Here is a 24,205-nt window from a genome sequence, read left to right on the forward strand (position 1 = left end):
CTGTCTGCACTGGTGTTTGTGCTCAGCTGTTTGTGCTGGCTGCCTCCCTCCCATTTCTAAATGAAACAGATCTTTTCTGGTGATCTTGGAAATTATTTTTTGCTGGTAATTTGTTGCACTCCCAATATTTGTGGGTTCTGCTCCAGAGCTAATTCGGGGGCTGGATTTGCTAATAAGTCAGAGGGTTTAGAAGGTCAGAAAGAAACGTGTATGTCATCTCCACCATCTTGCCTCCACCCTGGGTGTATATTATTCTCATTAAAACTTTACAGAGCAGGGAAAGGAAGTATAAGTTAATAATAGTCACTAATATTCTCTTGGTCATTTTTAGAGAGTACAATAAGATGCAAGCTGCCCCCCCCAAAGTATTTGGTATCTTCTGCTCTTTTATATGATCTATCAATCAAAACTGAGCAGTCTTATTTTTCATAGTCCTCCCATGTACATTTTTATGTTGAAGTTATAAGTTTTCAAATATATACAATGTGTGTATACCTTCAACATTAAGTTTACATATTTGAATCCTATAACAAACAAATATATGCTTATTTACTCTTGAAAGTAAAATTGATTTCCTCATTGAATTCTCTACCTCTTCATATTCTGCAATAAACAGTGGACTACAAGTTGCAATTATTTTCAAAGTGCTCTTCTGGTAAATGTCAATCATGTATTCTGGTTCCACTTATGACAAGAATACAGAGGTATGATTTAGTTCCTCTGGCATTATTACTTCCATTCAATCACTGGAGAATTCTCTCCATTGACAGTACCATTAATTAAGTTAACATTTATCTAAGTTGTACAGAAAGAGTGATTCTTTATATTCTTTGTCCATTTTATGCCACAGTCACTAGAGCAGGGGAAGGAACTTCACAGGCCTCAGGGTCACTTTAAGTTCTTTCCTTCATGGTTGTTACAGGCCAAGAATTCATCACCACACTCCTCAGAAAGCCATGTTTCTGAAATTTTGTAACATGGCAGAATTTGTTAGATCCTGAGTACAGCTTCTTACCTTCCATCACAATGGAGTATGTCTTGGTGAAAAGAAGTTTAGCAGAGAGAACAATGGATTTAAAGGAAGGAAGATTTTGGTTCTAATTCTATCTTTGACACTAATTATATGATAAGGCCAAGTTGTTCTCTATGTTTGTTTTCCAGTTTGACACATATAAAATCTAAAAGGAACTTAAAGACCATCATCTATTCCAACTATCTCATTTTATAAGTGAGGAAACCAAGATTCAGGAAGTTAGTGACTGTTCTAAAAGTCACAAAGATGATAGATAACAGAATTTACATTTGGTCCAAAGTTCCCTGTCTACAAGGCCAATGCTCTTCTTACCACCTGTATATGACTGTCTATTGCACATTTCCATCCTGCCCATAAGAATCTCAAGAGACTTTTTTCAATGCTTGATGAAATTTGGCTCTGTTAAGTTGAAAGCTGATTTACCAGTTTAAGCTTTTCAAAGGAAATAATAAACCTGGCATGACCTAATCTTAACACCTCCTCCCCACCCCACCCCTTCTCAGGTATCACCATTTCCCTTTATAAATGCTCACAAATTATTTTGATAACACATTCCAGAATTTTACATTAACTTCAGAATTTTAATTCTAAACTTTGAATTAAAATAATCTGAAGAAAAATATATGGCTGTGTAAAAATAGTATTGGTTTATGCAAAAGCAAAGAGACTTGAGTCTTATTTCTGGTTCTTAAAATGGATTAGCTATGACCATCACTTCACGTCACAAATTCTTTTATGTTTTAATTTCCTCATCTACAAAATTAAAACATTGGATGGACTACAAAACTTCTGAGATACTCTCCCATCTTTAAAAGAATATAATTTCCACAACAATCTATATAAATATGTCTATCTCCTATATATATAAAATTATATTTAAAACTATATAATTAAAATTTTTCAGGCTTATATGCCTAAACTGACACCTTTTGGTACTTAGAAATTGTAACTAAAATTGAACCTACTTCAAAATAGAGTTTGTAACATAAAGGGTTCATTTGCTAACAAATAAGTTAGTATAGAGAGCTGACCAGGCACTTTTTCTATGTACTAGGTATTATTCCTGGTTTGATTTTGCAAACTAATTATTAAATCAAAGGTTGTGTTCTGCTCTTCATAATGAAATAAAATCATTATTCCCACTTAATATACTTTTAATTACATATTTTAAATGTCTAAAGGGCTTGAGATAAAATATGACTGTTATCAAACATAAATGTGCTTATTTTCTACAATTTCTGTGGCTATTCTGTTCAATTTAAATGCCAAAAAATTCTATTTCTTTTAGGTGTCAAATTTAAACTAAAAGAGAAAACCAAAAATTCTTATACTCTAGATTGCTTAAAAATTGAGTCAATTTACTTAATAAATTGAAGTCTACTAAAAATCCACAAAACAACCCTACAGATGTTTCCTTTAAACTTATTCTCAAGCAAATGACTTGTCATCAATTGGTGCTAAAAAGCATTGATTTAATAGTGGCTTCCTACCCTCCCCCTTTCTAACTCACAGAAAATTATTAGGTTATACAACTCAATTTAATCATACCCATTATAGGAAAAACCTTACGGTGCATGATAGTACATGTGAAAATATTGATTTCTATGATTCTACTCAGAATAAGGAAACTATGCTATGAAGTAGCATATGCTATAATCAATCTCCATTAAGCCTCTAGTGTCCAACAAGTTACTAGGTTTTGAGGAAAACATTTAGCTTCTGGGATAAGAGTATAAACACAATTATTTTTCTTTGGTTATGCTGAAGTGTCATTCTAATGTGTTAACAATAGTAGTTCACTGTCCAATCTTATTGATAATTGAATGAGTCAGTTCTTATACATTAAAAATTAATGTTAACATATTTCATAAAGGACAGGATTATAGTTAAATATATTTAACATAAATCTTGAACTAAAAATCAAAATCTCTTCTTATTACTTATTTTTAGCTGTGCAATGTACAAAGTTATATTATCCCATCAAAATCATTAAGTGAATCATAAACTTAATTTACAGACATAATTTTTTGATAAAATTATTATCATAACAAAATCAAATTTAAAATATATTATTTCCCAAATGAAATAAAAATATATGAAATCTATGTGAAGGGAAAAAATCCCTAAAATACAAAGCTTCAAAACTATTTCAATGTTTTAGTTGTGGAATACTGAATGCACCAGATCTGACTATCAGCATAAACAATTACATGCTAATCCTTTTAAAACTTCCCATTTCATAATAAAAGTTTAAAAATACTATTTCTGATAAAGTTCTTCAGATAATTTGTAACATGTCAGAAGTTTCTATCTAATAATCAATTCATAGTACAAAGATGGTGTAGTAAATATCTACTTGGAAAGGGTTGTTACAGTTACTGGTAATTTTTGTTTAGAAATTAATATAGTAAAAAATTGAAATGCATCTTTTGGGTAAGATTGTGAAGTAAAATTATAATCAAAATGCCATATCAATTACCAATTACAAAACACTCAGCTCTTATCCACATTTCCTCACCAGTGAATGGAAATAACTGAGAGGCTTCCACTCGTGACTTTCTAATTTAGCCATCCTGGGAACAGCTTGTAAAGCAAGCCAGTATAGGTCAAAACATGGGCGAGGCTGAGCTAATCAGAAACTACTGACAGCTACAGAAAAAAACAAACTACACTGCAGGTTCCCAAAGCGACACCCTTGGTTGCTTTGTAATAATATCACACCAACACTCTTACCCTACTTTCTGGTGTCAGAATGAATCCACCTCCTGCTGATACAGTTTCTCATCAGAAAGAAATACAATAAAAATTATTTTGCCCAATATTCTTGAGTATGTGAAATAAACTGGATTAAAGTTCAATTTTTCAAAACTGAAGAAAAATTTTAAAAATACTGACACTATTTTCAAATACTGTCTACATATATGTGTATAAAATCAATCTTAATGCACAAAATACCTAAAAATATGTACTCTACTTCTATTAATGTTCCTAAAAAGTTTTAGGTAAACAAATCACTTTGAAAGAATACAGAAGTGAATTCTTTCATAAAACTCATTCATTCATTCAACAACTTATCAACTACCTGCCACTAAAACTTGCAAAGGAACAGCATAGAAGGAGCACTTGAAGGGATCAGTTAAGCCTGGTGATATATGAGTAGAACTTTGGAAAAAACTAGAGATTCCAGGCAGAAGAAATAAGGAGAACATTCTAAGTATAAGGACAGCCTGTACAAAGGCATGAAGATAGAAGATGAAATGTTACGTGTGAAGGCCAGTTTGGCTAGACTAAGGAGTGTGTGAAGGAGAACACCTTAAGCCTGGGGAGGTCAGTTGGAACCAGCCTATGAAAAGTTTAAATGTCAAATAGAGGAGTTTGCTTTTGAATTAACAAGAGAAACCCAGCCCTTGAGCTTAAAGTCTGATAGGTGAAGCAATAAGGCATACATAGAAAAAAATAAGTAAAGTACAAGTTAGTTTGTGATAACTACACAGGAAAGTTGTTGTTTTAAAGAAAAAGAGTGACTGAAGTGGGGAGAGAGATTTATAGTGGGGATAGGGTGACAATGAAGGCTTCACAGAGCAGGTGGTAGGGTGGGTCTTGACAGAAGGGAAAGGTTTCAACAAGCAGCAATGTGAGGTTGAGGGGCCAGGGTAAGAAATTACATACAGAAAGACAGGAAAGGTCAAAATATGTGAGTTTAGCTAAATTGTAGAGTATGTGAATGGGAGAATAGTAGAATATAAAGTAAGCAGTAACCTTTAATTTAAGTTTATATTTGTTATAAATGTTATATTTATTATGTAGCTTGATAATTATCCATTTTATTTAAAATAAGACAAATAAAACAATTTAATTCTTAAGGGGCTGGATAAAAATTTAAACTGGCAATATCAATGAATATCAAACCATTATGTTGGGCTTAATGTCAAAGGAAAAGCAGAAATCAGAACTTAATTGAAGTGAGTGTTCACATATTAGATAAATTGTTTTTAAAAAAAGGAAGAATAAATTTATAAAAAATTTACAGAAAACACAGACCTCAGGAATTTAGCAAATATGATTAGTAAAAACATAAGAAAAATGTTTTAAGTATCCTTTAAAGTTTAGAAAACATATTCAAAATAATATTTAAAGAACATTTAAAAATCAAAATACATGAAATTTTATACACACATACACGTACACACAACACACAATCATGAACTTTTGGTTTTCTAGGATTTAAGGCTGGAAAAGGTCATGGTTACAAATCAAAAAGGGTGCTGGCATGTGAACACACAGTCCAAAACTTTTGTCTGGACTCTTAGGCCTTAACCTGGACAAATATCTTTTCTCTTTAGCTTTTAAAGACTGATTTGTCCCCCAACCCCAAACAATATAAAATTAACTCAAACTTGAATTACTATTCTTTTTGTGATTCATACCTTAATGAAAATGCCTATTCTCAGTTTCTATATTTGATCAAAAATATATAAGTTTTATAGACTAAATTAAAGTCAATTAAAAGTAGCTACACTTCCTACTTTTGTTAACATTAATTTGATCTTTACTCAATAACTTAATAAACTTTAAAAAAATACAATTTGACAAGTGAACAATACTAAGTTAAATCAATAAAAATGCCTAAGATTTAAAACTACTAGGTTTATTTAAAATATATCCGTTTTCTTTATATTAGATTAAAAGACATCTCAAAGAACAATGCACAACTTCACAAAATGTATCAAATTTTATTCTGAAATTTTATACATAGCATTTTATAAGTATAGTATTCATTAAACATTAAATTTCTTAAAATCAGCAAAATTTAATGTAATGATGGTTTTATAAGCTTTAAGAAAAATCTACTGGATCTGATAATCAAACTGTTGAAAGAATAGGATGAAAGAAAATTCTAAACACGATCAGAAAAAATCCTAAATATTATAATCACTGAAGATAATTCAAACGAACAGTTTTAGTCTCTAGATGGCAATAGGTTAAAATGCACTAATCTCTTTCAACAGTCTGGTATTTAGGTAGGAGGCCAGCAAGACAACAGGATATTTCATTCTTTCCACTAAAAAAAACAATTTGCCAGAGTTTATAAAGTTTTGAAATTTAAATGAAATTAAGAAAAAGGTAAAATAAATGAAGTATATGTTTTGGTAGAAATTCTTTTATGAGGACATCTGGTCACTATTATAATAAAATTGCATCTATACTCCATCTAGATAATTGAAAGCTTTTTAGATGGAAACCAATCACCAACATAGTTCATATTTATACATCTACGTATATATATATACACATATAAACATACAAGTCTGAAATGGCAATTTCACAGTAAGAATTATTTAGTTATTAGAGGACCTAATATAGAATTGGAAATGAAAGAGAAAATTAAGGGTCAAGTTTTAAAATTAAACAATAACAACAACAACAAAAAAAACCTCTGTCCTTACAAAAGCCAAAGCTTACAGTTTATACCTGAAATGTATTTTTGGTCTCTGTTACTTAAATGGTTTTCTCCTCCACCAGAAAACAGAATTTATTAAGGTTTAAGAATAAATTTGCTTAAAAACAACTAAAAAGGGCAATTGTAAGACTGCTTGATGCTAATTTAAAATCTAATGATTACTGTGTAATAAAAACTAGCTATGAGAAATCCACTAGTTATTCTATCTTATTTGTGACAATTTTTAAATCCTGAAAAATTATGGCCTACCTTAGAGGTAATCCACTTGATGAGAACCAAAGCCAAACACCAGATCAATGTAATTCCCATTGGATCACCCAAAAGACTTCAGCATACTTTTTCTTTAAAAATCAGCTAGTACTGAAAGCTATTTAAGAATTTTGATAAATAACAAGTGATCCTGTGGCAGCAGTAGGCAGGGGCACTGACTGACTTGAACCTCAAGCAGCTGCCTTAATGCAACAATCACCTGACTTCTTTGGGAATGCACCACCCTGTAGTCTCATTACAGAACATTTGCTAAACACCACAATACTAGGTAGGGGGTAGAAAAAGTTAAGCAACAATGAAAAATAAGAGGGCTCTAGGAGGATGGAAAACAGGAACTAAAATCAGTGAGGTTTACCTAATAGTTTAGCAAAACATAGATGAAAAAGTTAAAGTCCAATTCAGTCAACTTAATATTCATAAAACAAATTGCAATTAAATAAACAAACACATATCTTAATATAATAGAATGTCAGCCTGGCTGAAAAATCTGAGCTTCCTTAAAATTTTCCTTAATATAATTTCATCAGCTATTTTCACATATATCAGCATCAAGATGATTATATTTATTTGCAGAGAACATACATAGCCTAAAACCTTAAATAAACTATGAAAACATGGTTTTTATGACCTATCTAATGTTTTAAAATATGGATTTTGCATTAATTTTCAAAAAATGTTAGAAGACTATTAAAAAAATCTAAGCTCTTAATAGCCTAAACCTAATAAAAACATACTAATTTGGAGTAAAAGTAAAAGAGGCCAATTTGAACTACTAAAACATTTCACACTCACTTACACACAGCAGTAATATACACATACACACACACACACACACACACACACATATATATATATATATATATATATATATACAACCCTCATTTTAGCATTTCCAAAACATTTTATGTTTGATTCTCACAAAAACCTTATGAAATAAAAGATATAATTTTTAAAATGAGGAAACTGAAGCCTGGAAAGGTAATAAAAATGTTAAGAACCAGAGGTAGGATTTAGTTTCCCAAGTCTCCCAGGTTTTCTCTGACTTTAAAAGTGTCGAACATTCTTTAAGGCTGCCAGGAATTTTTCCTGTGGAATTTTAAACAAAAGTTATTAAATATATGCAGTTTTGTCATTTTAGTAACACTAAGTTAGGTTTTCAGCATGGATTGGATGTCAAAAAGCATGGGTTCAAATCCTGGTTTTGCCATTGTTTGACCTTGGATTATTCATTTCCTCATTTGTAAAATATATATGATGAAATATTCCTCTAAATATTCCTTAAAACTGGCTGGGATCAATCATATCTGTATCAAAACATGGTTATTTTGTTTTTTATTAAGCTCAAAGAAACTAATATAATAAAATTGTAACTATCTTCTATCTACTGAAAAAAATTTCCTCCGTATGTGTATTGGGGGGTGGCAAAAAAGGATAGTTTATACATATACAAAATATGACTCCATTTTTTTCTTTTCATTATTGTTTTTCTGTATTTGTTGTTTCATAAGACTACAATAACAAGCCGTTATTCATGGTTAAACTATTTCCTAATGAATGGACTGCAACTCTGTTTATAATTATTTGCTATCACAAAAATTGCTGCTATAGATATTTTGGTATATATGGAACCTTTCTTATCAATGACTTCCTTAGGGTAGTAATAGAATCTCTGCATCAAAGGGAAAAGATATGTATCTATCCACTTTATTTACATAATTTCAAATTGCTTAACATAAAATTCACAGCTTTGTCAACTATGCATTAAATGTAGCTATTTTCACCATAGCCCCTCCTCTAGCCTGTAATTTTCCTTTTTTGTGAAGACAGTCAATTATAGGCTATGCCGTGCGCCCCTCAGGAGCCGTTTTAATCTATTTTCTCTACTTATTAATGATTTAGAGTATTCTTCATAAGGCTGCAGTCTGCAGATCTTCTTTTGAGAATTGCATAGTCATATCCTTTGACTACTATTCTACTAGGCAATGACCTTTGGAACTAATATATTTCTTTTTTTATATATATAATAGTTTTTATTTACCAGATATATGCATGGGTAATTTGGCAACAATTGCCAAATCTTTTGTTCTAATTTTTCCCCTCCTTCCCCCCACCCCCATGGCAGGTTGACCAATATGTGTTAAATATGTTAAAGTATAAATTAAATACAATATATGTATACATGTCAAAACAGTTGTTTTGCTGTACAAAAAGAATCGGACTTTGAAATAGTGTACAATTAGCCTGTGAAGGAAATCCAAATGCAGGCAGACAAAATTTGAGGGATTGGGAATTCTATGTAGTGGTTCCATAGTCATCTCCTAGAGTTCTTTTGCTGGGTGTAGCTGGTTCAGTTCATTACTGCTCTATTGGAACTGATTTGGTTCATCTCATTGTTGAAGAGGGCCACGTCCATCAGACTTGATCATCATACAGTATTGTTGTTGAAGTATATAATGATCTCCTGGTCCTGCTCGTTTCACTCAGCATCAGTTCATGTAAGTCTCTCCAGGCCTTTCTGAAATCATCCTGTTGGTCATTTCTTACAGAACAATAATATTCCATACTATTCACATACCACAATTTATAAAGCCAATCTCCAGTTGATGGACACCCACATAGTTTCCTGTTTCTGGTCACCACAAACAGGGCTGCCACAAACATTCTTGTACATACAGGTCCCTTTCCCTTCTTTAAGATCTCTTTGGGATACAAACCCAGTAGCAACGCTGCTGGGTCAAAGGTATGAACAGTTTGATAACTTTTTGAGCATAATTCCAAAGTGCTCTCCAGAATGGCTGGATGTACTCACAATTCCATCAACAACATAGCAGTGTCCCTGTTTTCCAACATCCCCTCCAACATTCTGCATTATCTTTCCCTGTCATTCTAGCCAATCTGACAGGTGTGTAGTGGTATCTCAGAATTGTCTTAATTTGCATTTCTCTGATTAATAATGACTTGGAGCATCTTTTTATATAACTAGAAATAGTTTCAATTTCTTCATCTGAGAATTGTCTATTCATCTCCTTTGACCATTTATCAATTGGAGAATGGCTTGATTTCTTATAAATTAGAGTCAATTCTCTATATATTTTGGAAATGAGACCTTTATTAGAACCTTTGACTGTAAAAATGTTTTCCCAGTTTATTGTTTCCCTAGAACTAATATATTTCTATTAGTTTTTTAACATACTGGATATCAATCTCTTCCTAAGAAATCTCACACAGAAAATTTTTTTCTGGTTAATTGCTTTTTATCATCTGTGAATTTTGTTTATTCAGAAGATCTTGAAAGATATGAAACCAAAATTATCTAAATGTTGTAATTGCCTTTATACCTTATTTAGTTAAGAATTCATCTACTAATATATTCACTAAGCTATACCAGAAACTATTTGAATATAATTATGAAACACTACTCAAGTACAGATCCAAATAATTAAAGAAATATGACTATACAATTAAATTATATTCTGACTCATTGAATCTGAGTACAAAAGAGATTAGGGAAAAATTAAAACTTCATCTTGAGGAACAAAAAGTCAAGAATCTCAGAGGAAATAATGGAGGAAAAAAGTGGGAAGGAAGACGTCTTAGAAGTACGAGATCTCAAAATACATCACAAAACAGTAATTATTTGATTTGCTCACTGGTTAAGAAACAGGTATCAATAAGTGGAACATGTTTATAACATAAAGAAGCAAATAAACAAGGCTACCAACTGTACTGTAAAACAAACTCAATGCTCCCCAGAGATGGTTTAAAGGCTCACTCTATTACAAAAATACAGGGAAAATAGTCAAGTAATCAGAAAAAATTAGGTTTAAATCAACATTTCACATCATATACCAAAGTATAAATTCTATAAATGGCAGCTACAAAAGGACATAATGTAAATAAACTAGATGAGTAAGGAAGAAATAGGGGAGGAGTATATGACCAAATATAGAGAACATGAGACAAAATGGAACCATTTTGAGTACATGTAAATAATTAAGGTTTTTACAAAAACAAAATCAAATTATAAGTAAAATATTAAACTGGGGAAAAAGTGCATTGATTTCTCTGATAATGGTCTCATTTATAAGATATATTAATTAGGAAATGACTCAAATTCATGAAAATAGGAGCCATTACTCAAATGATAAATGGTGCAAGGTAATGAACAGGCTGTCTGCAAAGGAAGAAATAAAAATTATCAAAAGATACATGAAAAAACACTCTGAATCATTAATAATTAAGAGAATGCAAACTAAAGCAACTTTGAAGTTTCATCTCAAACCTATGAAACTGAAAAAGTTGACCAAAAAAAATGAAAGGTCAGATACCAGAGAAGCTGTGGAGGAATAGGCACATGGATGCATTATTGCTGAAATTATGATTTAATTGTCATTCTGGAAAGTAATTTAGAACTTTGTCCCTAAAGGTATGAATAAATTATGATATATGAATGTACTGCAGGAAATGAAGAAGGGGGCAATTTCACAGAACCCTAGGAAGACTAGTATGAAAAGATGCAGAGGGAAATGACCAGATCTTAGAAATATAATTTATAGAATAACAGCATTGTTAAGACAAATAATAATGAAAGTCTTAAACTTCTTATCAGTTAACACAATAATCAACTATGACGATAGAGAAATCATGGCAAATATTACACACCGACAAGAACATATGTATTTTAGATGAAGACAAAAGGGGATGTTTTCACTTTACATCTCAGATTTTCTTTTTATCTTTCTAATAAAAATGGGAATGAAAAAAATAATTGTTAATTGAAAAATAAGGTATAAAAATAATTCATTTCATATCTTTAGTTATAAAAGATATCTTTTCTAATATCGTATAATAATAATCTTTAATATTCATGTTAAATATATTTTTGAATTTATTGTGAGATATGGGGTGAGATGTTGGTCTAAACCTAATTTCTGCCAGACAGTTTTCTAGTTTTCCCACACAGTAATCAAACAATTCTTTCCCAAGTAATTTATATTTTCCATTATATGGAATATAATGAACACTGGATTACTATATCCATTATACCCAATTCTCTTAATAAGGTATAACTGGGAGAGCTCAAAATTTTGCTCTTCTTTTCTATTTTTAACCAATCCCAAATGATTTTGTTAACTATTGCTTTATAATATAGTTTGAATTAGAGAAATAGTGGTCCCCCTTCATTCCTACCTTTTCACTGTTTCTCCTTGATAATTAGAATTCTATTGTTTCTTCCAAAGAATTCTATTATTTTTTAAAATCAACTTCTATAAAGTATCGTATTGGTAATTCAATTGGAAAAACACAATCTGCTTCAAATTTTTATATTAACAATGAAAAAAGTCAATGACAAGAGATTTAATTAATATAGGTACTAAATGAATTAAAAGACACTCTGAGGTATTATGGTATATTGAAACCCATTGTTTTAGCTGAAGAATCTGAGATTCAGAGAATGACTTGCTCATGCTGATAGAGTTGGCAAATTTTAGCCATAGAATTTGAACCCAGATCCAGCAGTGTAGCTACTATGTAATCTTCATTCTTTTTCTGACAGTTTGCAAATTAGCTTACACTTTAAAGCTAGATATGTTTTTTGTTTCAAAGTCCCTCCATTTGACAAGAAGATAAAAGTGATGGTTGGATGAGACATTTTGATAGTTCTACTCATCTCCTGTTTGATGGTTATTTGCAACATTAACATTTCTTGAATAAATAGTGACAAAATATATTTGATCAGTTCCTATTTTTCATAATTGACAGAATGTTAATACTCAATGATATGTCTGCACGTATTTATAAAATGATTATTACATATATATAATAATCAATTGATTATCAAGATACAGTAAACTTAATCCTTATGCTATCTGTTACTAACCACATCAAATACCTTCAGACTCTTATTAAAAGGGGATAAGAATGAGACTTATAAGTGATCTATAATAAGCCTTTTCTTTCTTTCATTTCTTTCCCATTTTTGCCATTATTTCTCATATATACTTTTTTGATAAGTCATCAAGTATTTAAGTTTGCATTGACAAAATTAAGAATCTCCTTATAATGTAGAAATATTTATAATATGATTGCATATATATAACCTACTGCTTGCTGTCTTGGGGGGGGAGAAATTTTTGGAACTCAAAATCTTAAAAATGAATGTTTAAAACTATCTTTATAAGTAATTGGAAAAATAAAATTCTAAGGGAAAAAAGTACCTTAGAATTTTACTTTTTCCAATTACATATAAAGACAGTTCTTGAGTTTTTGACAAAAACAATAGGTGCTTATTTAATAGAACTGTACTAGTTTTTAATTCTCTACAATAAATGTTGACACATAGGCCAAATCTTTATACACAAACAACTTATGAATACTATCTACTTATTCAAATAATTTGGTATATATTTTACATTTATTTACCTATGTTCATTTTGTATTTAGCACATCTAGTACACTAGTAGAGTGCCTTGAACTGAACTTTTTTTTTGATTCAACAATTCAAGGTAATATGGCAGACCTATTAAAGGAAAAGGCATAATCAAGTCATAAAGGAGCTTTCATTCTTTAGAAGAGAGCAAATAGGAAGGGGGTCAAAGAGAAGAGAGGAAGGGAAGGGAAAGACAGGCAGAAAGAGAGAGAGGACTTTAGTAGTTGTGCAGGGGATAGCACTGAAAATAGAGTTTAATAAGTAGAGGAATAAAATGGAAAAGGTAGATAGGAGCTATATAATGTTAGGAGCTTTAAATGGAAGGATGAAAAATTTGACCTTTATCCTAGAAGAAATAAGAAACCACTGATTTGAGTATGGGTGACATTGTGAGGGTGGGACACAACTGAACTAATGAAACAAGACATTGTAATATGAAAGCAGGGACCCCAATTAGAAGATTATAGTAATCTTGGTAAGAGATGAAATTCTAAACTAGCACAGTGGCTGTATAAATCAGGAGAAGGGATAAATGTTGTGGAAAAGATATTATAAAAGTAGTAAGACAGAACATGGCAATTAATTTTGACTGAGGAATAGAAAAGTGTTATTCCCAGGTTACAAACCTGGGTTTCTAGGTTAAGTGGTTCCCTTAAAAAAAAAAAAAAAAAAGGAATGGACCTGAGGACCTTTCATCATCCTTATCATACTCCTCTAGAAGCTCTCCAGCTCATCAATACTTTTCGTAAAATGTGGCTGAACTGAACACAATACTCCAGATAGAGTATGAATAGGGCAGATTATATCATTTTCCTAGTCTTGGATACAGCAGGCTTCTTTCAATGTAGCTAAAGACTGTTAGTTTTCTGGTTGCTTCATCACACTATGAACTTTCAGGTCCACTAAAAACCTCAGACAAATTGCTGTCCAGCTATCCCTCCCCCTCCTTCATCTTACTGTTCTGAAATTGATATTTTGAAACTTCTCACTTGTTTACCTTAAATTTAATCTTCTTAGATTTGGCTCAATGTTCTTAGCCTATTAAAGTTGTTTTTGAGATATATAATTTAATGTATTAGCAACCTCCATGGCATTTAATTTGAAAAACATGCTATCTATGCCTTTATTCAAGGCAGTGGAAAATTTCAAATGCCAAAAAGAGAAAACCTGCAATTTATCTTAGAGACAAATGGAGGAAATTAAAGATTTTTTAAGCAGGACATGGTTAGAATATACCTTCAGAAAGTTATATTGTTAACTATGTGGAGGATGGGCTAGAGTAGGGGAAATAGTGAAATCAAAACAGTCTTTTCAGCTATTACTTTCAAAAAATACTAAAACTTAACAAAACTTTCTCCAAAGTGAGTTTTTTTTATTTTATCACTATGCTTTAAAGTATGGAATATACAGCAAAACGTCAAAGATCTCAAAATTAAGTTCAAGATATTTAAATTACTGACTTTAACCAATTAAAAAATTTTGAGGCCTGTTAAAGGTTAATTGTGTTGCTATCAATTTTCTGAGAGAAGGAGAATAAAAAGTTCTACCTATTAAATCTTTCCCAATTTGCTCTTGATTTTTGTTCATGCATATGCAAAAAAAAAGTTTTATAAAGTCATATAAAGTCTTTAAGAAATGTAACATTAATTTATCTTGTCAAATTAGGTTCACAGGATTTTGACCTGAAGGAACCTTAGAAATTACCTTGTCCATCTAGACAGAGTGGAAAGCTTAGAAGATTAGTGCTTTGCCAAAAGTTGCACAGTAATAATAAAAGCTAACATACATAGTCTTTAAGCTTTACAAAGTGTTTTATAGATATTATCTCATTTTATTTTCACAGCACTGTAAAGTATACTTTGTTTTTATTGCCATTTTACTGATGCTTTACTAAGACTGGTAGAAGTTAAGTGATTTGCGCAAGGACAAACAGCCAGTGTGAAGCAGAACTCAAATTGGTTTCTGACTACAAAATCTTTCTTTATATCTTCTCCAATACAAATAGAGAAACAAAAGGAAATGGAAAAAATGCCAAAATAAGGTTGGGAAAACTAAAAGAAAACATTTCTCACAAAAATCTAGCTTAATATGTACTCTCAAGTTTAATTCTGAGTTTCAAACTAAGAAAATTTCCAAAGGGGAAAATTCAGTTCAATAATATTGTCATATAAATACCATAAAATATAGGAAGTGAATTATTAATCTATATAAATTCACATCATCTAAAATAAATTATAAATAAGTCACATTTCCTAACAAATATTCAATTTGCAGATATGTCTGAACTTTAGATACTTAATTTTACAAAAGAAAACCTCTTTTATGACTTAAAAACTAAAAAAAAAAAAATTGAGAAAAAGATAGCTTCTTAGGGATATGAAAATAACTTTGAACATATTGTTTCTTATAGAAATAAGAATTATAGCAATGCCAGTGGCAAATTTTATCCCTGGGGTTCTCTGCCACCCACAGGACACCTGTCAATCTTGGCACTGGCCTTTATCTCTCCATGCAGTGAAGACTTAGCATAGCACATCCCTCCCTTGACCAAATTAGGCCAACCTCATCTGCATTGACATCAGTGTCTATAATTTTGGAATCCCATGGCTAGAAATAGCCCACCACAGAAACTAATATACAAATTAACTGAAGGCAGAAGACAGTGCTGAATTTATAGAAGAGTGATAAAAAAGCTAAAGCAAAAATCCTATACTTGGTTTTTTTTGTGTGTGTGCTCAAATCCCTAAAAATAAAAACCTATCAAGCTTGCTAATACTCACTTTTTAAAATTAAAGACCTGTTTTAGATCTTACACTTAATATGAAATTTAAAATATGAAGAAATATAAAGTTTAATGGAACTAATAATTTTATATACTAGAGATTAGGAATTATTTTAACATAGGATCAAAATTCTAGTCTAACCAACTTCCTTTACAGATAAAGTGAAATTCTGAAAACTGGTCTTTCAAGTCACATAAGTAATAAATTGCAAAGTGAGATTAAAGAGATTTGAACCAGAACCCTTTTACTTAAAAAATCCAAGGCACTTTCTCTTCTTTATACCATACTTCTTTTTGTTATTCAAATAAAGCCTTGATAGTTTTATTTTAAACTTCTGAATTGAGTACTTTAACAATAATTTGGTATGGTAATCACATTTAATTCCTCCTCTTCTTCTTAACAATGTGTATTCTAACTTTTCCACTCTACTAGAAAAGTTAGAATACACATTGTTAAGAAGCTCAAGGCAGATTTCTCATAGTCTCCTCCCTTCCCCTTTTTGGTCTTATTTTTCTTGTACAACATGACAAATATGAAAATATTTTAAAGAACTGTACATGTGTAACCTATATCAGATTACTTGATTTGGGGAGGAGAAAGATTAAGGAAGAAAAGAAGAAAAATTTGGAACACAAAATCTTACAGAATTGAATGCTGGAAACTATATGTGTATTTGAACAAATTAAATAATGAGAAAAAAAATCAGATTCATACACACACATTCAAATCCCAGAAAACTAAAATGGTATTACTCACTTTAATAGTAAAAATGATAATTTATCTAAATCTACACCTTTTCACTCTATGTACTTCTTTCTGCTAAACCTACAAAAATTCCACATAAAATTCTAACAACATACTAAGGGTGGAATCTTTTGCTAAATCTCTTGATACTGCTTGAATGTTACTCAAAATATATCAGTCCACTTCCTTTGCTGGTATTTCTCTAATGACATCCTTCTATTTAATTCTATATCGAGATCATTATCTACCATCTGTCCAAACACCTGTCCTGGGGTTTATATATCCAATTACATATAATTTAAGACATTTTTCATTAAGATATTTTTCATTAACTTTTCTTTCCTACATAAATAATCTTTTCAATATGTAAAAATGTGAATAACCAAGTGCTACCTAACAAAGACAAATCTCCTTATAGCAAATAATATTATAACAAAAATCTCAGAATATAAAATGATAATGAAATCTCACAGGTGAAAGGGACCTCAAAGATTACATAGTTCAACTAATCTCTGAACATGAAAAGTATTCAGTATCCTAGGTAAGCAAACATCCAACCTCTTTTCATTGTTATCTATATGATGACCAGCAATCTGCCAAAGATAACTAAACATATCAACAAATTAGGAAAGAGTTAAGAGATAAGGAAACCTTTAAATAGATAGACAAACTTTTAATCTGACTCATTTCACAAAGCTCTTCAACAAGATCCAAGCAGAAGTATAGTTCTAATATGAAGAGAGGGAATCAGCTTATAACTAGAAGAAAAAAGGAATTGTCTCATGCCAGAGAATAAGAGATGAACACAGTACAGCTTCTTGAATGGAGGATGATGAGATTTTATTAAGCCATCACATAATAAAGGTTTCCTAGGAAGTTTTAGGTTCAAAAAGAGACAGAAAACTGTCCTATCAGAAAATTCTCCCTGTGATTGCTCTTTTATAAATATATCAATTTACCCTGTTCTTTACAACCTTCACACCTTACATCTAAATTATTTCTTTTACTTTTCGCTAAATACTAGGGTCTTCCTACTTTGCTGGACTTCATCTCACCTGCCTTTCTATCTTTCAGACCTTAACGCCTTTACATTTTTGCTTCAAACCCTACCTCTCCCTTACTTTTTTGTTTCAATCTATCTGAACTCTGATTCTAATATCACAAAGGTTGTGACAGATATTTTCAATTGAGTTAGAAATTATTATTTTCAGGAACTAAAATAATGTGCTGAAAGCAGTTTAGTAAAATTCAAACAAAAGAAACTATTCTTAAATTAACACCCTTCATTTACATTTAATAAAATAGAGAGAACAAAGAAAGTTATGTATTTTAACAGCTGCAACTGTGATGCTTTGTTTAAAGGAGAATAGACAAAGGATACAAAAATAATTTTCAAATTTGCATTGACGTATATCATACTCCTCGCTCAAGAAAAATGCATTTGTAATCATATTGAACAGGGAAATTTTAAACTAAAACTCATCCATAATACATCATCACACAAACCTTCATCATTTTAAGTAAAAATTCACTACAGTTTGTCACAAATTCTTTAATTTAAAAATTTAACTAAAGGAACTTCACTCTTCCTAAACAGAAATTATGAGTGTTTATCATCTTACTCCTCTCTGCCTTTATCTCCTGGACTTGATGCCTTATTTGTCTAGAATTATAACTACTAGATCTTTCCTATTTAGACTGTTTTTTAATCAACATTGTTCCAAAGCTGCACACTTCAAAGGACACTGACTTTAAGGAGCTTATAATATTAATCAGACATCTACAAAATGTGGACAAAAAAAGCGCCAAAATATGTGACAAATAATAAATACAATAGAAAAAGTTAAGTTATAACTCACATTGAATGATGGCTCATATGTAATAGCCCTGTAAAGTTTACAAAACCTTTCAATAATTCTTTCAGGTGAGGAATATAAGAATAGCCCCATTTTACAGATGAGAAGACTGAAAATTAGAGTAGTTAAATGACTTAAAAGTAGACTGGTACTACTATTAGAAATAGAAATGGAATTCAAATCTTATGAAATCAATTGCCATATCTTTCTTCTGTATATGACACTGCTTCTTATGAAGGATGGCATTAAGTATGGACCAGAACACAGGAAATGGAAATAAAAGTGTATTTACAGGTTGGGGAACTCCTATATGTTAAAACTTCAGAAACAAGATTAATGTTCAACAACCACCTTAATTTAAAATATTACTAGCTTGGAAACTAAATACTGGCACAACCAATCACTGTAGTTATTATAACTGAATCCTGCTAGTAAGTTAACAATGACATATATAACTATCTACTGGAAAAGCTTTTAATGTGAAGGAGAACATGTAAAGTTAAGAAATGAATTTAATAAGTCTTGGTTCCTAAGATAAGACTATATTAGTGTTCCTCAATAAAAATGTCTGGAGAGAGATCTTTACGCTCATGGTATATGAAAAGTGCAAAAATAATTTCTTGAACATAAAATTTTAACTACATCAAGATAATTTCAGAATTACGAATTTAAGATGAAGCATTATATGAGACAGATGAATGAGTACATTCAGTTTCTCTAGCATCATATGGTTTCGCTTTGTATATATATATTTAACATCCTATGACAATTTGAATAATTTAGAGTAATACATTCATTCTGTATCATTCTATTTAGCATGTAAAATACGTATTATTCCTGTGTAGTTCTTTCATTTTTATAAGCTTCTTTATAGCAAGGACTAAGAATTATACTTTTTTAGTATTACATACATAAAGGGACCTACGTTTTAATTGATTCCTAATGTTTTAAGGCTATTTTGTTCATTAAGACTTCTAAAACTAACTTTTCTTTCCATCAATAACAATAACACCATCATACTGAGAAAGTAGAAATGGCTCTAGAGAAAATAACTGAAAAGCGGCGTGATTAGATCAGGGACACATCAATAAGAAACAATTCTCAACATGTCTGAAAAAAGGAGACCCTAGTAGAATATAGTACTTTTAAGTATGGTATCAACATTTATTTTATTTTTGCATCCTCCACTACCTATGACTAGCACATAATACATATCTGATGATTCTTACAGAACTGAAACAGAAAAAGCATGAGAATAAATATCATGGACCATACATACTGTCAGATATTCAGTAAGTATTTATTTAGCTCTTATTATGTTCTAGGAAACGTATTAAGTGCTAAGAATGGGAATTGGGAACCAAAACTAATCAGGACCCTCAAGGAGCTCACATTCTTAAAAAGGAGACTGCATGTAACTATACATGTATGAATATATGACACATAAAAATATGAAGTATTTGATGGAAGGTAATTCAGAAGGGAAGACATTAGCAGCTAGAGGGATAAAGAAATCTTGTCAAAGGTGGTATTTGAAGGGAATTTTGAAAAAAATCAGTAAAACTAAAAGTTAAAACATGAAGAGCGAAAGCATAGTTATGAGGGATCATTGATGCAGAGGCAGATAGAAGATGGAAGATCATGAATGAGACAATGTATCTTATCTATATAAGAGAACATGAAGGGAAGTAAAGTTTATCAAGATTAGAAAGACAGGGAGGGCCAAGTTATGGAGAGCTTGAAATGCTGAATAGAGGAATTTATTTTTGATCCTGGAGATAATAGGGAGCCACTGGAGCTCAAAGTGAAGTGAATGAACTATCTATAACCAGATAAAAAACTGACTTGGAATGAACACAGAATGCAGATTGAAGCATTTGTTTTGTTTTGTTGTTTTTTTTCCCACTTACTTGATTTTATTTTTTCCCTCTGTAATGTTTCTTTTTTCACAATTATCACTAAGATGGAAATGTTTTAAATGACAACAAATGTATATGTAAACTATATCAAATTGCTTACCATTCTCAGAAGAGGAGAGGGAAAAGGAGGGAGAAAAATTTGAATTCAGTCTTGTCTAGTAAAATGAATGTTAAATGTTTTCCCCCATTTGCATGTCAAGAAAATTATCAGCTGAATGGAGAAGAGATGAGAGAAGGGACAGATTTGGGGAAGGGAGGTCATTCAGAAGTCTATAGCAATAACCTCTAGGAAAGGTGACTTAACTAGGGTTATAGCTATGTGAGTGAAGAAGGGAGGATATGGATCTAAGAAATACTACAAAGGTAGAAATGACAACATTTGAATATGTAAGGTGAGTGAGAACAAGGAGTTGAGGAAGCAAGATTGCTAGCCCACATGACTGGGAAATGATGGTGTCTCAGGAAGTTAAAAGAGAAAGAAATTGCTTGGTGTGAGATGACTAAGGATCATCCAATTCAAGATGTCTAAAAGGAGGCTAGTGATGAGGAGCTGTAAAACTTAAGAGAAAGATTAAAAATGTATAGAGCTGATAATCATTTGCACAGAGAAAACAACTGACCCCATGGAAGCTGAAGAGATGACTTAGCAAAACACTTGTTTAAAGAAAAAAAAAAAAAAAAAAAAAAAGGCCCAGGACAGAATCTATTTATGAATTCTCTGCCCCGCAAAAAGGTAACCAAGAATCTATCAATACCTATTGACCCATTTCTATAAAACCTTCATAAAGAAAAATCTACACACAAATCAAAGGCACCCTTGGCTTCTGAGAAGGCAAAAGCAAGCTTTCTCAAAAAATAAGATGTAAAAAGTACATTTTTGACCATTTAGCAACTGAGGCACAGATCTTTTTAAAAATAATTAAGACTCAGTTACCTACATATTCGAGAAATGAGGTCTTTATTAGGTATGCTTGTTGAAATTTTTTTTTAATATTACTTCAGAGCTCATGATACCTTTTAGGGAAAATGTTTATTAATCTCTTTTAACTAAGTCTCTTTTTACTTTTTGCTTTGTCTGGTATCTTTATTAGTACCTTTGCCTTTTTTTTTTTTTTACTTCAAATAAATGGATTTTGCTCCAGTCCTGTGTGTGTGTGTGTGTGTGTGTGTGTGTGTGTGTATGTGTGTGTGTGTGTGTTTCAAGTGTGTCTCTTATAAACATGTTGCAGGATTCTGGTTTCTAATCCATTTAACTGCTTACATTTTGTGACAATGTGAATGGGATGAGCTATGACTTGCCTTCCATCCTATTTTATTCTTATCCTTCTTTTTATCCTGTCCCTCATTTTCCCCTCCACTATTAAAGCTCTTCCTCATTTCCTCTTTTTGAGAAAAACTTCCCCATTCTACCTTTCCCTTCCCCTTTTTCATATGCATCATTCATTCTCATTCCTTCATTTTTTTTCTTTTTTGGAGATTATTCCAACAGAAAGTTATGCTCTTTATGTAGATTTTTAAACTGCCTTAATGATAAATTTTTTAGGAATTACATGCATCATCTTCCTATATAGGAATGTAAACAGTTTGATTTTATTTAGTCTCCTATGATTACTTTCATGTTTACTTTTTTATGCTTTTGAATCTTGTGTTTGAAAGCCAAAGTCTTCTATTTCCTCAGAATTATATTCAGTTTTGCTGCCTATGTTATTTTTGTAATCCTAGATCCTTTGCCTTAGAAGGGAATAATATCCAAAACCCTCTAAACCTTTAATTTGAAAGCTACTGATTGTGGTTCGATGGTTATTTGAAATATTTCTTTCTGGCTGCTTATATTATTATGTCTTACCTGTGAGTTTGTAATTTGAATATGATACTCCTGGGAGTTTTCATTTCAGGATCTCTTTCAGGAGGTAATGGATGGATTCTTTCCATTTCTATTTGGTAAGGCAGTTTTCCCTTATACTTTATTGAAATGATACCTCAGATCTTTTTTTTTTTTTGATCATGGTTTTCAGATAGTTTCACTAATTCACAAATTATCTTTCATTTTCCAAGACAGTTATTTTTCCAATGAGATATTTCACATTTTCTTCTATTTTTTTCATTCCTTTGACTTTGTTTTATTATTTCTTATGGAGTCTTAAAGTCTTATGGAATTATTAGCTTCCCCTTGCCCACTTGCTAATTCTTAAGGAATTATTTTCTTCAGTAAGTTTCTATATCTCTTTTTCCCATTTGGCCATTTCTGCTTTCCAAGGAGTTTTTCCCTCAGTGAATTTGTGTACTTTTCTAATTTTTTTTAAACCATTAGGACAATTCTGTTTTTTTTTTAAGTGCTATTTTCTTCAGTATTATGCACCTCTTTAACCAAGCTGTTGTCTTTTCATAATTTTCTTGCATCACTCTCATTTCTCAATTTTTCTCTTAACTCTTTAACTTTTCCAGGAATTCTTGCTGACACTGGGTTAATTAGCACTTTTCTTTAAGGTTTTGCTTGTAGTTGTTTTCATATCCTTTTCTTCTGAGTTTGTGTCTTGATGTTCCTTATCACAGTAGATTTTTATGGTCAAGTTATTTTGTAATTATTTGCTCATTTCTCCAGCCTATTTTTTGATTCTGAACTTAATGCTAAAATTAGGCCCTGTTACAGGGATGTGGGTGGGTAGACATTGTCCTAAACTTCAAGCTTTTTCAGAGCTCGTTAATGGGAAGGGGAGAGAGAATCTACAAGCTTTCCATGCTTCTAAGGTATTGTTATCTTGAAAGAGGTATGGTTGCCACTCATGGAGACAATCTGTAGTCTGGTGTTTATCAAGAAAGGGCTCCTGCTCTCCTGTAGACACAAATACAAGCGCTCCTTTTGGCCTTGGAAATGTGACCAAGTCCCCTAGAGTCCTGCAGCCACAAGGTCTAACACTCCTCTTGGCCCTGGAACTGTGACAAGAGTCTCTGTCCCCTTGTGACTGATATAAACAAACATTCCTCTTCCACCCTGCATTTGTGACCCAGAACTGTTTATGGGCAATAGAGTTTCTAATCAGCATCAGTTGCACCCAGTACCAGCAAAAGATCCCCTCTAATCTCTTTCGGACTAGTTGTCTCATCCCCTTACTATCTCTGAACTATGATCTCTCAAAGCTGTTATTATTACGGCTGTCTCTAAGGCCCACCACTGATACTTTCTGGCATCCGTCAACTCTAACTCTAGTGTCAAAGACCTCTCTTCCTTCAGCTCTCTAATTTGCCATAAGTTAGGAAAAAATGTCTCATTCTGGTTTTTGTTGGCTCTGATACTTGGATATTTGTCTTGAGGCATTTCTTAAACTTGTTAGGACAGGAATGAAGGAAGAGTTCAGTTGGGTCCCAGTATGTACTGTGCTATCTTCTCTACATAAAAATTTTACAGGAATCACCTTAACATGCTTGAAGACATCTTTCAGAAGTATTACTAAGGAAAAGAGAGTTCATAATATTTCACAATGGACCACACCAATATCATAATGCAATACAATGAAAGCAGAGAATATACAATTTACTATATTATTTTTTAATGTATTTAATAAAGCAAAATCCTATTTTTAAAAGATATTATTCCCATTGATATTTAAAGTTAAGAAATAATAGGTAAACCTCATTCAGTGATATTTTGATCAAAAATCATGTGAGACATAAAACATCAAGATTATCAGCGATGAAACAGCTCTTAATA

General features: G+C 31.4%; 1 protein-coding gene across 5 annotated transcripts in view; it reads right to left on the reverse strand.

Annotated features, from left to right (window-relative positions):
• PDE7A (phosphodiesterase 7A) overlaps positions 1 to 24,205 on the reverse strand; it is a 123,544-nt gene that overhangs the window by 65,949 nt on the left and 33,390 nt on the right. For 2 of the 5 annotated variants that reach the window (XM_074278793.1, XM_074278790.1), the window contains exon 1: positions 6,744 to 7,392. The exons of the other annotated variants lie outside the window; for them this stretch is intronic. In XM_074278793.1, the coding sequence (XP_074134894.1) occupies positions 6,744 to 6,803 (60 nt within the window). In that variant the 5' untranslated portion in view covers positions 6,804 to 7,392. Of the gene's footprint in view, positions 1 to 6,743; positions 7,393 to 24,205 lie in introns of those variants that run through there. 5 annotated transcript variants of the gene reach the window in all.

Source organism: Sminthopsis crassicaudata, chromosome 1, assembly GCF_048593235.1.
Source record: "Sminthopsis crassicaudata isolate SCR6 chromosome 1, ASM4859323v1, whole genome shotgun sequence".
NCBI lineage: Eukaryota > Metazoa > Chordata > Mammalia > Dasyuromorphia > Dasyuridae > Sminthopsis > Sminthopsis crassicaudata.